The 17,287-nt window shown below is 46.2% G+C and overlaps 1 protein-coding gene across 2 annotated transcripts in view; it reads right to left on the reverse strand.

The window, feature by feature from the left end:
• Positions 1–2,782: 2,782 nt before the first annotated feature.
• CNKSR3 (CNKSR family member 3) overlaps positions 2,783–17,287 on the reverse strand; it is a 71,117-nt gene continuing 56,612 nt past the window's right edge. The window contains exons 7-13 of one of the 2 annotated variants that reach the window (XM_081139575.1): positions 16,939–16,998; positions 12,795–12,863; positions 12,388–12,534; positions 9,678–9,799; positions 6,908–7,116; positions 6,317–6,406; positions 2,783–4,074 (exon numbers count right to left, since the gene is read on the reverse strand). In XM_081139575.1, the coding sequence (XP_080995701.1) occupies positions 3,779–4,074; positions 6,317–6,406; positions 6,908–7,116; positions 9,678–9,799; positions 12,388–12,534; positions 12,795–12,863; positions 16,939–16,998 (993 nt within the window). In that variant the 3' untranslated portion in view covers positions 2,783–3,778. The remainder of the gene's footprint in view (positions 4,075–6,316; positions 6,407–6,907; positions 7,117–9,677; positions 9,800–12,387; positions 12,535–12,794; positions 12,864–16,938; positions 16,999–17,287) is intronic. The other variant, XM_081139576.1, reaches the window with a different exon arrangement.

Raw genomic sequence — 17,287 nt, forward strand, 5'->3', positions numbered from 1 at the left:
AGTTCCTAACCACCCAACACCACATGCGTGTCTATGTAAGGGGAGCAGAGTAGGTGCCCCAAAGCTTCTGAAAGACTGTATGACAGCCTCCGGGACAAGTGACATTATTTTGATTATTGACAAAATCTTCTCTCTCCTCTTTCCGAATCAATATGACGTAGGCCATATTGCAGAAGGAATTTTATAGTAAGAAGAAATTCTCCTCTACACACACACAGACATACACACACACACGCAGAGTTTGGTTCAGACCTCACATCCCTAAAACTAGAGAAACACATGGCACTACGGCAAATCTGAATTCGATGTAATCTCTTTCCTTATGTTGAACCTCGCTTTTGTCAAAATGTTGACAAACCAGCACACTCCAGCAATAATGCTAACCAAAAATAAAGGCCCTAAGACAAAACCTAGCAGTTAAGAAACTTCCAGAAAATAAGGTGAATTTTATGATAAAATTAATAAATAAAAAAATAGAATAGACTGAGAAGGTTAGAAACAGGAAAAGCAAATATAATCATGCATTTACATATTAAAATAATTATTTCATTATCAAGTATTTACATATGCTTATATACAGTGTCCCAAAAAATATATACACACTTTAACAGCTGATTCTATTACATTTTGAAAATGAAATGTGTTTTTATAAACACTGCCTTTATAATTATTCAAAGCATGTATATGGTTTTTTGGGGACACCCTGTATTTAAGTTAGGACATTAAATTGCTGTGTGTGTATAAAGACCAGTTAAATTGCCTGTTAATTTCATTTTGGAATAGTAAATGGGGTGAAGCGTTTATGTGCAAAGGCAGCTTTTATCACCCTTGGTTTCTTAATGATCAGTGATGTTATAAAAATATTTATAAGACGAGGTGTGCACTGAATTTGTTCTGGCAGTATTTTTAAAAATCTCTATGTTAAAGTATCAAGTGCATCTAAAACATTTCCCTTGGCCTGGAAGCAATCAAAGTACTAAAGTAAAATCTAGTCAGTTATTAGTATGTATTGTAATCTCTGTGGTAACCACTAAAAGAAGAGTTTAAAAAATGTATAACGCCGGGCCGGGCATGGCTCAGCGGTTGAGCGTCGACCTAGGACCCAGACGATCGGGGTTCGATTCCCGGTCAGGGCACATGCCCGGGTTGTGGGCTCGATCCCCAGTTGGGGGCGTGCAGGAGGCAGCCGATCAAGGACTCTCTCATCACTGATGTTTCTCTCTGTCTCCCTCTCCCTTCCTCTCTCTGAAATCAATAAAGATATATTTTTAAAAATAAATAAAAAATGTATAACAACAGGCTAGTACACCAGGAAAATAGAATGATAAATATATTTACCTGTAATCCATGGAGGCAGAAAGCACATTTGTGGTCACCAGGGACAACTGTAGGAGGAGACGGCGAGCACCCACCTAACGGCAGGGGGTTTCCTTTGGGGCGATGAGGTCTTGAACTAGACAGAGGTGATGTCTGCACAACACAGTGAGTGCACTAAATGCCACGGGGTTGTTCACTTTAAAATGGTTCACTTTATGTTATATGACTCGCTTTAATCAAAACTTTAAAATACGCCTCCCCCCTCCAAAAAAATAAAGTACACGTCACAAAGGATCATTCTGCATCTTCATATGTTAACACCTGTCCACCATGAAACCCGGGTTTATCACTGAGGTAAGCAGTTTCCCTTAGTTCCTGAGAAGTCAAAATTAAACTGTTTCTATAGCTCCACAGTATAAAGATATATACAAACTTTTTTAAAACTCTCTTAAACACAATTCAGGAGAAAACCCCAAATTTTTAAAAAATGCACCTGCGGAGACTGGCCGAAGGTAGAGAACCCAGAAACCCCTCTGGCCTTCCCTTGGGACTCCAGGGGCCAGTCTGAAAAGCACTGTCTACAGGAGTCTAAGTTGGGCACCGCCTCTAGTTAAGACCGACTTCTGCAAATTCTCGAGAACGGTCACCAGTGGCACTTTCTCCACAGCAAAGGGGCTCATCTGCAGCTCAGGCCTCCAGAGCCATTTTACTCACTCCTGAGCCCAACTGCAGCGCTGAGTCCGCCCCTAAATCCAGGCAGCGGGAGGAAGCGTTGCCTCCCCACTTCTGGGCATGAGGCCAGCTCACGCTAACAGTAAAATGGACAAGGCTGGGGCTCCCCCTTTCCCACAGCCCCTCCTAGTCACCAGGGCCCAATCCAGAGCTCCCCGCCCCCACGCCTGGCCCTCACACTGTGCTGTTCAAATGCCAGCGGGTCACACGCCCAGCCTCTTCCACCCTTGGTTTGCCAGGTCCTTTCCATCCCCCCAGGAACCCCCGTCTTCTGGCTGCAGCTGCCTCAGAGTGACAGGCCAGGGCGGCCTGAATTCAATCACACCGACAGGTGACAGGTGCGGGGTGCTCGCCCCTCCCCCCAGCACAGCCCTCCGGAAGGGAAGGTGTTTGCTAAGGCCAGGACACCTGTGACACCTGTCCACTGCCTTCCACGACGTTCCGCGGAGGAACCATTTGGGGGGGTTTCTGAGGAGGGGGTACCAGCTCAGCCTACAAATGTGCCCCAGAAAGCCCCCCAAATGGAACTGGAATGTTCCTTTACACACGCTTCTCAACGCCCTCATTGCTAATCCATAAAGCCCCAAGTGCTTGGGAGGGTTTCTTTTCTTTTTGGACAGTAGCAGCCACGGTGGCCACGGCCTGGTGGGCTTGTAAACCTGAAAGCTCCGTGAGCTCTTCTCTGTTCGCTTTGTGTGCGGCGCAAAACAGAAAGACTTCAACCACACGGGACTAAGAATAAGAAAAATATACAACTATATTTAAAACACTTAAATTAACAAGATAGCACTTTTCCATTCTAACAAAATATCATACATTCAGTTTAAACAGGAGTTAATACCCAGACGCACTTTTCCAAAATGCCTGATGCTACTTGAAAATCTGTGACCGTGAGACTTCCCAAGATATTTCTAATTAGCAAAACGTGTAATATTGAAGAACCGTTCGTCTATCTGGCAGACAGAACCGAACAGGTCAAAATGCCAACTGCCGTCTCTTTCACAAACCTAAGTCCCGCTGCCTCCTTTCTCTGAGTGATACTTCGGCTGTCAGCCAACCCTCAGCGCCCTTTCCCCAGGACAGTGACACATAAGCAAGGGCGCCCTCCGAGCCGAAAGCCGCTTGGCGGGTGCTAAGCCCTACCCGACGTGCTTCTGCATCAACCCACCTGAACCGAGGCTGCTGGGAAAGGGGACGACCCAAGAGAACCGGCTGCACCGGGACCCCTGCGCTGGGCACACTCCCCAAACGCGTTCTTTCCAAGTCAAAGCCGCTACACTTACAGATGTGATATGCAGCTGGAAAAGGCGAGCCCACAATGTTTTCTCCTCTGGCTGTTTCAGGTGAAGAAGTTGGACCACAAACCAACCCATCTGTGCGACAATGGCCACCGATTTCATCCCGCCCCCAAAATGAGCAACACCCAGGTCCTCCGCCTGCCCCTAACGTTCCTGGCAGAGACTGCGGCCTGCAGTGTCTCCGTGGAAGCAAGAGAAGCAGGCTCTACCCATCTCTTCCTTCTGCCTCCGCAAGCCAGCGCCTGAACCCTCTGGATTTCTTCCACCCACTTACTTCAACATTCCAAGAGGGGCGGCAGACAACTTTCCCAAAAATAAAATAATGAACTTGCAAAAGGTGTCTACATAATACTGTGCAAGAAAGTCAGAACGGGTCGTCCGCTGAGGAAGGAAGGCACTTGGGAGCAGTGGGGAGTCGGGGAGGGCAGGGCTCAGTGAGTCAACAGTTTCAGGCGCGTGAACCAGCTGACCAGCAGGGAGGGCTCTGCAGACGAGGACTTGGCCCCGGAGGACACTTTCTTTTTGGTCCCTTCCTCCTGGAACGGGATGGTGGCACTGCTATGGAGATCTCCACTGAGGTAGCACCTGCTGCCTCGGATGTAGTCTGCGCCTCGGACCAGCTGCCTCTCCGTGGTGGGCCTGGAGAACCGGTACGGGGGAGAGGCGCTTTCTTCGATGATCGGGGGGATCCGTTCATTACTGAAATACCGGCAAAGGACGTCCTCGCCTGTTTTCAGACAAAGACAAATCCATTAAAATAACCGCCCACCGCGCCACCCTGTGAAGTGGGCCCAAAGCCTGCTTACACTTCTGATGCCCTCTGAAAGTGGGCAGAGCAGAGACAGAGAACCTGCCAGTGAAACAATTTTCATAATTTCACTTGAGGCCAAAAACCAAAGAGAAAGCTGTATAATCCCATCACTCCTTCCACAATGCCTGCAGCAGGCAGCACCTGCTTCTAGAACATGGTTCTTACCCTGGAGCACCCCTAAGGGGCATTCAGAAAGGTGGGGGTGCCTTTGGTTGTCACCCTGAATGAAGGGCAGGCACTATTCATCTTTAATGGAAGGGGTCCAAAAATTTTAATGCTCTACAATGATCGGGACATTTCTGAGCAAGGAAGACTGATCCCCACCCTAGATGCCAGTAGAGCCCTGGGATTGGTGACGGATATTTATGAAACTGAATAGAAACCTACAATGCAGGGCACTTTGGCATTCTTTTGACCATAAAATTCCACTCCTAAAATATGCAAAGATGTATGTACAAGGTGCTTAGTGAAGCATTATTTATGACTGGGGGTGGAGATAAAAACAGAAATAACCTAAATGTCCAACTATGACTCGAATAGTAGGTGTTACAGCCGTAAGATGGATTACTAATGCATCTATTAAAAAATGTTCTAGATAATATTCCGTGTACATAGTATTAGTGAACACCTATTTCTTCCATTCTGCACATTTTTCTAAGTGTATAATTACAGATATGAAAACAACTGGAAGATACACAAAATGTGAGGCTGGGGAGGAGACTACAGCTGAGTTTTATTTTCTCGTACCTTCTAGATGTTCTTTGAGTACTTGTTTTGCTTTTGTAGTCAAAGGGGAAAAGTTACTTTTAAAAAGTCCTCATTGTCAAAAAGCCACATATTATACGAGTCAATTAATATGAACTGTCCAGAACAAGCAAATCCATAGAGACAGAAAGTAGATTAACAGTTGGCTGAGGGAGGAAGGAATGAAGGGTGACTGTTTATAGGCCTCGGGGTTCTTTTGAGATGATAAAATATTCTAGAATTAGACAGTGGTGATGGACACACAATTCTATGACTATACTAAGAAGCACTCAATTGTACACTTTCACATGGTAAGCTCTATGTAAAGGTGAGTTACGTCTCAATAAAGTTGTGTTGTTGTTTTAAGTGCCCATTGTGCAGACACCTTTCATTCGAACACGATCATGCAAGAAAAATGTGGGAGAGGGGAGGGGAGTAGTCAAGTATGTTTCCGTTTACTGATTTCACACTCCCTGCCACAGCCCTCACCCCATTTCTCAGTATGTAAAGGAAATAAAAGGCTGAATCAGAGCTGAAAAGGCTAAAGAAAATGGCAACAAAGATGGTGAATTTCTAAATCTAAACAAAGGACAGCCTGCCACCTGCTGACTGCTCCACAGATTTTCACACGTCAGCTAGAAGCGCCGTGGACTTTAGACAGGTGTCTTCTCCCTTTTCCACATTAGCATAATCCAGGTGATATGGGTACTTGGGTGAGAAACTTTACCAAGTCCCCGGGAGATGGCCGGGGTTGATTACTTTGAAAGTGGGGCCTCCAGAATGTTTTTCTTCTTCCCTTTACTATAAAGCCTGCTGGACTTGAACCTGTCACCTGCATTGCTCTTTAGCACTGCAAAAGCAACGTTATAATGTCCTACCAGTGCTGATATATCAAATATAAACTGGCAGAAAATAAGAATATATATAAACATTTCCCTCAAGACTAGTGCAATAACCAGTAACCGATTCCAGGGTGAATGGAAAACAAATTTATTTTCCAACACAAATTTAGTAATTCCTCTCTAACAGAAGGAGGATTTGGGAGGGGGAAATCCATGTTTGTTCACAAAAAATCAAACAGGCTCCAATAAAGACAGTCAAAAATTTAGGATGAGATTACCTAATGAGTAACTTATTTCGACTTGTTTAGAAACCCAGCCATTAATGCCTACAGCCTTTTCAAAGCACACTCTGCTAACAGTAGATTTACAATCACTAACAGGACTGCATAATTCTGCCATTCTAGAATTAAGTAGGATTTGAGATGCTCAGCATTCCTGACTTTATAGATGGGAGGATTCGGCTCAGAAAGGCCAAGTCTTCTATCCAGTTATCCTAATACATTTAGGAACAGGGCTAAAACCTGGGCCTGAGTCCTTCAGCTCCTTATTTGATGTGATTTGCTTAAAGTTACCTTTCTTCCCATGACTTCGAGGTCTGGCAAAAGGGTCCACGATCCCCATCCAGCTCCCATCTGCAGGCATGGACAAAGGCCGGGGCTTGCCTTCAGGGGGAGTGGGGGGAGAAGATGACAGTGGATGACTTTTTGGCTCAGAGAATCCTTCCCTTTATTTGAAACTTAGACCCTACCCCACTCCCACCATGTCACACTCACTTAAGCAGAAGCAGTAACATAGTTTAAAATAAGGAAAGGATTTTAAAGCATCGCATTTCCGTAGCAAGCCATCAAGACAGGGGCGAGCTGAACTTGAGTCCCTGGGTATACAGAGAAAAGCAACTCGAAGCTAAAACCCAGGCCCGGAAAGTTAAAACTGGAACATGATCTCACCCGCCGGGCTCTCATGCCAGGCGCAGCAATGACTCAACAAGGCCTCGCTTTAGAGGGATGAATAAAGGTCTCATACTTAGAATTTCATTGAGGTTTATGTTTTCCTCGGATCACCCTCAGAGCCTGCCAAATCCATCCAACGGTTCCAAATAAGGACGGGGGTGGGGAAGAACAGGGCAGCACAGGGCGGGAGGAAACCAACACCGGGGAACGCACCATACGACGGCGTTTTCTGCCGCATCTTCGCGGGCAGGATGCTGGTTTCCACGGGGTGCCCCGGCAACTGGTCGGGGTCGGTAATGGTGAACCTCCGCCTTCTGCTCTCCTGGTCCAGGAAGGAATTCGGGGACTCGGAGCCCTTGGGACCAGGCGCTGGCCGCTTACACTTGCTGAGTCCTCCGTAAACAAAACTCCCCTTCTCGTCCCTGGAAGACAGCGGCAGTAACGAAGGCCCTGCCCCGCAGACAGCGGCGGTAACGAAGGCCCTGCCCCGCAGACAGCGGCGGTAACAAAGGCCCTGCCCCGCAGACAGCGGCGGTAACGAAGGCCCTGCCCCGCAGACAGCGGCGGTAACGAAGGCCCTGCCCCGCAGACAGCGGCAGTAACGAAGGCCCTGCCCCGCAGAACTCAGGAGGCGCACACAGAAACGTCAAGCGCCTTTCCACTGGGAGAAAGCACCACTTTTCACCCCAGTTGCACCTCAGATACATAGAGATCCTATTAAATAAGGGTAAATACCATGGTCCTACGAGTTAAATAGGGAAAATAATTTTTTTTTCATATGTATTCAAATGGTACACATATACCTTTGAAAAGACAGCTCTGGTTTCCCTGTACATCTGTCCCATTGCTGAATCGCCTACTTACTACAGGAATCTCAAGTTCAGGTGGGATCTGTTGGGCCATTTTTCTCATGCCCAGAGTAGTGTCTTTTCCAAGATCCAGGAAAAAAAGACACTTGATGTGCAATGGAGCTGTTAGATTTGAAAATTATGTCCAAAAATACAAAGGGCCCTTTATAGTCCCCAGTGGAAAGCGTTTATTTTCTGAACTAAGTACAGAAACAGGCAAAAGTTGGATCTTCGATTGCAACTTAATTCTTTCTAAATGTCAGCTTATGCTAAAATTTAAAATTAATTTGAATAAGTCCAAGTTACCAGTTGGTTACATTTTTTTTTTTGTTCGTTTGTTTGTTTTCTGCATTTAGTAAATTCCATTAGGTGATCCCTGTAAAAACTACCAGACAAAATACAGAATAGACTGAGTCCAAAACAATCCGAAGGTCAGCCCTGCCTGTGTGGCGTTCCCAGCGAGCCGGCAGCCTAAGCATCCCTTCCCCCATGAACCTGTCTCTTTCTACACTTTTCAACCTGGCACATAACCTTCCCCTTCACTAAGCTTTCCTGCCTCACCACTCGTTCTCTGTAACCATTTGCATTGCTCAGTCCTCAGAAAATATCACACATGCACCCCCACACACATACCCCCCATTAATGAAGGATGGTCACCCGACTCTGGTCTGCGACTCTAAGGAAGAGTCCTGTCTACCAACCAGATGCCCTGAGCACCTAAGGTGAATGCTCTACGTGCTGTAGTAAGATCTGGGCAAACCAAGAGGAAAATGGCATTAATTCTTCTCTGTGCCAGAAGAACTACAATAGAAGCAAATAGTTTGGCTTACAACAGAACAGGTGAATGAAAAACTCCAATATAAAGTTAAGCATCACTCTAAGTTCAGCCTGAACTTTGTCTGATGAAATATTATACCATAATGAGTATTTCTCAACTTATTCTTGAACAGCTGACTAAGACATTGGCCATTGTCTGGGGGCAAAAAGCACATCTGTTTTGTGTAACGTGGTAACCCAGGCCTGACACTAATTAAATGTATATTGAATGAATGAGCCAGATCCTCTAGTTTCACCAACATATGTAAATATGTAAGTTGATACAAATAAGCCTATATTTTGTACCTAAATCATCCCCTATATAACATCAAGTATGGCCATTCTCATTATACCATATACATTTAAGATAACCATCATAAAGCAATGTTTGAGAATTTATAACAGACACACACATGCACACACAAGCGCTGCAAATACAGTTCACCCACACCCACACCCACACCCACACTCACACTCTTTACGTGCTACGAAGAACATCTCTCTCCTAGCAAAATAAAGCTGTAACTTAAGTTAATGCCCCAGAAATATTTATTATCTTCCTCCCCAGAGATGAATTTACCATGCAGTTCATGAAACTTCAGCTTTGGGGACCTCCAAACAGCCCCTTCCACTGTTCAGGGAGGAGCCAGAGCATTCCCAAGAACTCGTGCTTTCATGAAGAGCCCCTTCCCCACCCAGCTATAGAGGTGCAAGGCCTGTGCAACCTGGATCTGTGCCTCCATTTCCCCCTGAAGGATCCCAGTTCTCTCTCCTCAGTTTTACTGAAATATAACTGACATAACATTGTATTAGTTTAAGGTGTAGAACCTAATGATTTCGGATAGGTAGGTAGATGATAGAAAGAAATGCTCAAATAAGTTCAAATAAGAAATGCACAGTAAGTTCAAACGACATCCATTACCTCACATAGTTACAAGTTCATTTTTTCTTGTGATGAGAATTCTGAAGATCTCCTCTCTCAGCAACTTGCATACACAAGAGATCAGTTGCCTCCTGTGTATGTGCCCGGACCAGGGATCCAACCTGCCACCTAGGCATGTGCCCTGACCGGGAATCGGACCCACCCTGTTTGGGTGCAGGGGACGACTCTCCAACCAACTGAGCCACCCAGCGGGACAGGCCTTGTCTTACAGCTGGAAATCTGCACCCCGAATCACCCTCTTTAACAGCAATTTTAAGACCCAACCCTGTCACGCTGGAATCCCGCAGCTTCTGCTCTGCGGATCCCCGGGACCTCCCGCCACCACTTAGAAGCTCCGGGACCAGGCGGCGCGCAGGCCAAGCGCCCGGGGACCTACCGGGGGGAGTAGGGCACGGCGGGCGGCGGGGGGATGTAAAGCTCCAGGATGGCCGGCTTCTCCTTCTGCGAGGTGTCCATGGTGCTGCCAGGGGACTGGGACGTGGTGGGCGGAGGCGAGGTCTGAAACGGGAGCAAGGGCGACAGGGTGGAGGGACCCTCGGGGACTGTTCCTGGGGCTCGTGCCCCTCCCCAGAGCCAGCGCCACCCCCTGGCCAACGGGCGGCCAGGTGGGGGCGCGGTTCCACTGTCGGCCGCGTCCCGCGTGTTCCTCTTGCGGACGCTCGGGGTTACATGCGGCTGCGGGAGGCTAGACGCTGCGTGAGAAACAGGCTCGGGGGCCGGGGCTGGCTTAAGACTCCAGCGCTGAGCGAGTCACTGCACCTCTGAAGCACAGCCACACGACAGTGCGCAAGGCATACGGCGCGGGTGGCAGTGAGGATTAAACCAGTCCGTGAACGCAAATCTCCAGCGATCGCCATCAGCACCAGGAGTGTGGGCTCCGACCGCCGACGAGCTGGGTGCCAACCAGGCTATGCAGCAGCCCCCCCTTACCCACGGGGATACGGTTCCAAGACCCCCTGCGGGTGTCTGAAACCTAGGATAAACCTATATATACTAGGTTTTTTTCCTATACATACCTACCTATGATAAAGTTTAGTTTCTAAATCAGGCACCGTAATAGATTAATAATATGTAATAATAAACTAGAACAATTATAACAATACAATTGCTTATTCCTGCAGTTTTCCGCTTAATCTTTTCAGACCATGATTGAACACAGGTAACTGAAACCTTGGGTAAGGGGGGACTAGCTGCATCTGTCTGGGTAAATCATTGAACTTTTCTATTATCTAAAACTAGAAGTAAGTGGGGACAAGAACAGAACCAACACAGGGTAGCTATGAGAATTAAGTGAGAGAATCCATGTAAGGGGCTTAGCACTCCGCTTGTCACATAGTAGGCGCCCAACCTTATGCTGTTTAGTGTTACATACATATTTTGCTTTTGGCCCAAGGGGAGGGGTGAAAATGTCTCTGGAGCCCTCATCTCCCAGGGTTTAGATTCTGCCGAACACGTGGCACCTAATCTGTAAAACTGCCTGATTTCGACAGCGGTTCTCTCCCTGGATCAAAAGCAAAATGGGGTGTCTCACCCCTCGCCCTCACCTCTCCCCCCACACCCCACAGTTAGTGGAATTTGGCATGAAGGCACACAAAGCCGGAGAAGAGGGCAGTGCACCTGTCTTAAGTGGATCTCCCGAGGTCGAGGGACGAACCCCAGCCTAAACTTAGACACAATTTTCGCTTAGCTGCTGAACACATCCACTTGAACTTCCCTCTATCACTTCAGGCTCTGTGATGCTTAGAAGACCCATCATCTCTGCTTTCCCAATGGCTCTTTCCACAGTCTAATTTCTGTCACTGTATCGCCACCCAGGTTCACGGTCACATTTCACGCCTGCCCTGCCAGTTTTCCTCACCCCTCACCCCAAAGCCTTTTCTAACATCAACACTAATAATGAGCGAGGAGGGAGGTTTAGGAAGATGAAGGACCTTGTCTCAGGTCCCACGGCTAACAAGGGGCAGAGCTGGGATTTGAACTTGAGGGGTTCAGCTCCGGAGCCCCTCTCCTGACCCCTACACTGTGCTGCTTTGTGTGTCTTCTTCCTAAGAACCTCTCACCTTCGTCTCTCACTAGAATCACCCGTCACCAGCCTTTCCCAGAACCACATCACGACCATCTAGACATACAACAGCTCCCACCTGGTGTTTCTGCTGTTAGATTGTGTCATGGGCTGGACTGTGTCCCCTTAAACTCCATGTGCTGAAGTCCTAACCCCCAGGACCACAGAATGTAGTTGTATTTGCAGACAAGGTCTTTAAGACATAATTAAGTTAAAATGAGCTCATTCACTTGGGGCCTAATCCAATATGACTGGTGTCTCTACAAGAAGAGAGTAGGACACAGACACATGGAGTAAAGGCCACGTGAAGACACAGGGAGAAGACGGCCGTCTACAAGCCAAGGAGAGAGGCCTCAGGAAAAGCGAACCCTGCACACACTTTGATCTTGGACTTCTAGTCTGCTGAACTCAGGTTTAGTCCCCGAGTCTGTTGTCCTTTGTTAGGGCAATGCCAGCAAACCAATGCAGGTATTAAGCCCCTCTGCCAGCTAGCAAACCAGCTAGGGCTGCCAGGAGTTGGTTGCTAGAAGCTCACAGCTGTTCCCTTCTCTGGAGAACCACCCTCGGCTGACAGCTCCTCTCCTGAGCACAGCTACAGGCGCCTGTGGCTCTGTGGTTACACCTGTACAACAGGCCAAGGCTAGACTGTCCCTGAGACACCACCTTGCTGGCTTCCTGGCTCCTTATCTGTCTCCCTCCCTCCCTAAGTTCCACCTGAAACACACGTCCTCAGAAATCAGTTTCACAAGAATCTGTCATACATTCTGCTTCTAGGAAGCCTTGCCTAGACACACCCATCCCCAGGGGCACTGTGGGTGTGTCTCAGGAATAGTGTTCATCTCCTCTGGGACATGCCCTCCCATCTGCCAAACTGCACCTAGCATTCCAGGCTCCAGAGTGCTCCCACCTCCACGGAAAGGGTGACTTCACCCACCCAGCCCACCCCATCTCCCCTCCCTCAGAGCCCAGCATCTGTTCTGTGGGCCAAGCAGCTGGCAGGCAGTGGGACAGGCCAGACACCCACCTGCACGAGAGGCGGCCTCCACCGCAGGTTCTTCAGGGGCGCGGGAGTGAAGTTGAAAGAGCCCGTGGGGCGCTTCTTGAGCAGCAGCACCACTCCTGTGGGATTCTCTCTCAATTTTCTCACCAGGTTTTTCAGCTGCCATCCCACCTTCGAAGAAAGAAAATGCGGAGAAGGGACTTGCTCATGAATGAAGAAATAAGCAAACCTATGAATGTATCTCAAGGACACCGGTCGTGAGCAAATAGATACAAATAGGCCCATACGGACGCGTTCACCTTAGCACTGCTTACAATTACGGAAAGCTGGGTGTAAATTGGAAATTTTAAAATTTCAAGCAAAATGGCTATGGGTTCAGTTAAAAGTTCTAGAGGAGACGATTAAGTCTTGAGTCGCCATGAAAAACTCACCACAGTTTGCCGATTCACCTGAATGACTTCATCGCCGGCATGAATCTTCTGACATCGGTCCGCAGGAGACTGTTGGGAACAAACAGAGAGGCCCGTCTTATTTTTTAAACTTTCGATTGCTCTCTGCTTTTACTTCTCCTTCCTCCTGTAGACAATGAGCATTGGAAATATCATTTTCCCAAGAAAGATGACGCAGTGTCCGTGAGTCCCTGAGCTACAGCGTCTGTGGAACCTGGCCCAGGAATACTGTGTTTTCCGCTTCATTAGTGGTCTGTTAGGACAGATCGTGTCAGTGACAACAGCCGGGGTCACATCACCTGCCGGAGAGTGGGACCTACTGTCTGCAAGATGAGCTGATAAAAGCCATCGGTTCATCTAAAAACCACCTCACCTTACTCTTATCAAAACTAATCCTGTAAAGGCTGACCCCCTGTTTAACATGTAAAACATCACTGTAACTGTCATCCCACCTCTTACCAAGCAGGTATTAAAGCCAAATCTTATTTTTATTCAACCTTGTTTTACAGGTTATCACAATGGTATTAAAACAGAAAGATGGGGAAAGGAGAAAATTTTTTCAGAGACGAGTTTAAATTTTTTTCATTTTCAGGTTGAATTCAAATTAACATGTTTCCAATATCGAAAAAACTCCCAGACTTTATTTTCCCAAATAATGCATTACTAAAAATCTGCAAATACATAGATATATTCACATATGTGTGTATATAGATATATTGATGTAATCTACTTGTCAAATATTTTGGCCATAGTATTCTTGCTCATTTAATCGAACTAGAATTGTTTATGATTAAGATATCTTATATGAGCAAAAGAGAAGGAAAAGACAGAGCTTTGATTTCAAATGATAATTAAATATTATCTAGGCCAAAGTGTTTTATTTGGTAACTTTACATAACTTGCTGAATCTCAAACAATTTACAACTATCCTTAAAAAACATACAGCACCTTTGAACATGGCAAGGGGAGTCTGAACTAAACTCAAGACACATCTGCTGAACTTTTTCACCCTCAACTGCTGTGATAGGCTCAACAAGGAATGAGCAAAAGCAGCACTGAGCTATAGAAAATTCCCTTTGATTTATCTAGGTCTGACACAAAGCACAGGTGTGACCACTATTTTTAAAAACATTTAACATGCTGCCATAACAACCAGCGGTGCCTCACCTAAGAGACTGGCGTCGTGGGTACCAGAGGGAGATGGCCTAACTCCAATCTCTCTCTTGAGGCACTTAAAAATAAATGCACGTATCAATGCTCCTTTTTGCCCCCGTGTGTCAGATGCTTGACCCACAGTTACGGACCAACTTGTCCAGTTCATCTTCCTGGGCTAAGGATTCGTTTAAGGTAAGCTTCACATGATAAAAGATGGCCAGGAAGTCCCTGTTTACAGATGTGCTATCTTAAAAAATAAGCCAATGTCCTGAATTGACTTCCCTTCCTACGGATCCTCCTGCATTCATTTCTCAAATGTCCTACCAAGTGATTAAGAGTTGTGCTTGGCAGAACACTGGTAAAGAGAGAGCTTGATACCAGACTTCGCCCTTGGGCAATAGCTCTTGCCTATCTCCACCATGAGCAGGCTGCTGAAAACGATGCTTACTCTGGTTTGCAGTAGAAGGGTGATGACCTGAAGAAGAAAGCAGCCATTCTTCAGAAGCTAATCTAATTCCCACCTCAACTTGGGAGGGGGGGGAGCAGGAGTATGGATGGGATCCTGTCAAGGTCTTGAACAACATCAACAAAGAAGCTGGATAGAGAATCACTAGATACTGGTCAGTCTGACCTTGGAATGATAGTGGCTTCTCAGATAACCTCCCAGATGAAAACAGGACTGGAGGACTGAGATGGCCTTTGGCACTGCTTCAGCCTGGAGTCCAAGATAGAGGAATACAGAGACACTTGGCAATGCAACGGGTGATTTCCGTCCACTACCACCCACCACACTAGGCTTCCATTAAGACATCCTGACTCTGAGGTCATAGCGACCTTAAGTGACAGCTGGAACGCTGCCCTGTGGCTGGCATTTTCATCCAGTGTGAACTGTAAAACACCCAGATTAAGCCCATGAGAAGCGGACTCTTACCTCACCTCCACCCCCATCTACAAGCCTTAGCGAGGGGTCAGCACATTCCAGGGACTCGGTGAATCCGGCTGAGTGTCTGAAAGAATGAGTGGCGCTCTCCAATGGATTACCAAATAGGTAAGACAAGCGTTCACTTTCTGATCTTTAACTGCACGGAAACCACCTCTCTCCGGGATGACTTACAGAGAGTCTATTACTAGGATCACCTCCATCCAGGAAAACCCTGAATCAATCAGCCCATCTTACGAGCCTGGTAGGAATTCTAGGAAATGTATCATTACATTTGACACTTCATTTGATTCAAAAGGAGCTTGTTTAGTCTCTCATTCAACTCTCATCCTTAAAACAAAAGACGGGGGTGCATTTTGAAGATGAAAAATCTGTGTGCCTTCTGATAAATACTGTAGTGTCCTACACATTTATCCAAGATTGAAATTGCTTCAAGACCAGAGAGAATTTGGAACCACACAGGTCTGGTGGTTAATGTGATCACCAAATTGCAGGGTGAAAACGTCGCCTCTAAAAACTGAGATAAATTCACCATCCTTCTGAATCCATCGAGTCTAAAACAATGCGCTGAGTGGTGCACGAGTATATTCTTGTCATGGTTCAGCTAAACGTACAGTCTGGGATATGCGTAAGGGACCAACTGTATAACGCGTTATGCACTTTTTCTTTTGCACCCGCTCCAGCCTAAAAGCAGAACTTCCTGCGCTGTTACTGCCTATCAGGTGAGGTGGTATAAGAATTCCCAGCAATGCCCCGGCAGGGTAGCTCATTTGGTCAGAGTGTCATCCCGATACGCCAAGGTTGCGGTCAGATTGCCGGTCAGGGTACACACAACAATCAAGACTCAACCAAGAATCAACCGAAGAATGCATAGATAGGTGCACAGCAGGTCGGTGTCTCCCTTCCTCTCTCCCCCCCTCTTCTTCTCTCTCACTAAAATCAGTTTTGAAAAATTCCTACTGGTTCTCAGTGTGTTCTCAACGTAGCTCAACAAAGAATGCTTAAAGACACTACCATCTTCTACTCATTTGTCTGCCAGAAACACACAATTTATTTATAATCCACTGACTGCCTTAAGCATTACTACAAAAATCAAGTGTGTGTCACAAATCCCCACCAAAGATCATGCCAATTTATTTTATCAAAAGACCTAGCAGCTGAAGCTTAAAATTCACCAATGTATTTCCATCAAAGAGATTAGAAAAGTTGTTACCAAATTTCTTCTATTTTAAGAACTTATTTCCTCATCTTAGTTGATTAAATAGTAGATTAATTCCACAGACGCATGCTTCCTTTATACAGATCCTGGAAGTGAGTCGAACATTTTAAGCTGCATATCAAGGTCATTTAGAAGCTAGCCATAGTGTAGGCTGCGAAAAAAAAGCCTTCCCTTAGCGCTACTTTCCACATATTCAAAATGTTTGAGGGGCTAAAGAAATACCAGTCATGTGGCAGAATTTCCAAAAGACAGACAACTGTGTCCAACGTCCCTTACAGCAGACAAGAGCCTTGATCTTTCTATTCAAAGGATTGTGGGGAGCTCCTAAATTTCAGTACCATGCCAAATATTATCATATACAACTCTACAAAAAGAATCTATGTCAGGCAAAAATCCCAAAACAGCTGCTTTGGTGACACATATAAATTCCATTGAACCAAAAAAACACCATATTTTATACATATGCTTAGTAATTCCAGTTCTTATAAGAGTGATCCTCAACAGCAAAGAGATCATGGTTTTTGTATTTATGCATTAAGACTTCCAGGGTGCAAAAGAAATAATTAACACAAGGGGGGAGGTAACAACTGGGCAACGTATGTGAACAACAGCAATAAAGGACAATTTAAATAATAAATTGACAACAGCTGGTGATAAGCAGTGTGCTAGCAACAGAAATAAGCAAAACAGGCACCCACACCCTCACTACTGAGAATCAAACAGCGTGCGCACATTCAAATGGAAAGTGTGGGCTCTGTGTCTAATTTGTTTAAACATCCAACAGCTTTTACATTTGGCGGACAGGCACTTACGTTCTCTGTGGTTCCCGTAATCACGTGCAATCCGTCATAGGTTGACTTGATGTACATGCCCTAGAGTGAGGCACAAATATATTAATTCATTACTCCAACGTTTAGAAATACAGCCGCAAGTGCAACTTGAACTTATAAAACATTAAAGGCAGTCCCTGCAGAACAATACTCATTGTTAAGCCTGAAACATTGTGAAACAAGATCCTGAGAGCGGTGGAGGGCAACTCAACCCACCGAAATGCTCCTGAAAGAAATCAGAAAGCGACATCTCTTTGATGCTGTCCTTTGTGTGCCAGGCACACCGAATTCTGCCACAACTCTGGGGACTCGGAAGGAATCTTCTCGGCCC

This window comes from Miniopterus schreibersii (genome assembly GCF_964146895.1).
Source record: "Miniopterus schreibersii genome assembly, chromosome: 6".
Lineage (NCBI taxonomy): Eukaryota > Metazoa > Chordata > Mammalia > Chiroptera > Miniopteridae > Miniopterus > Miniopterus schreibersii.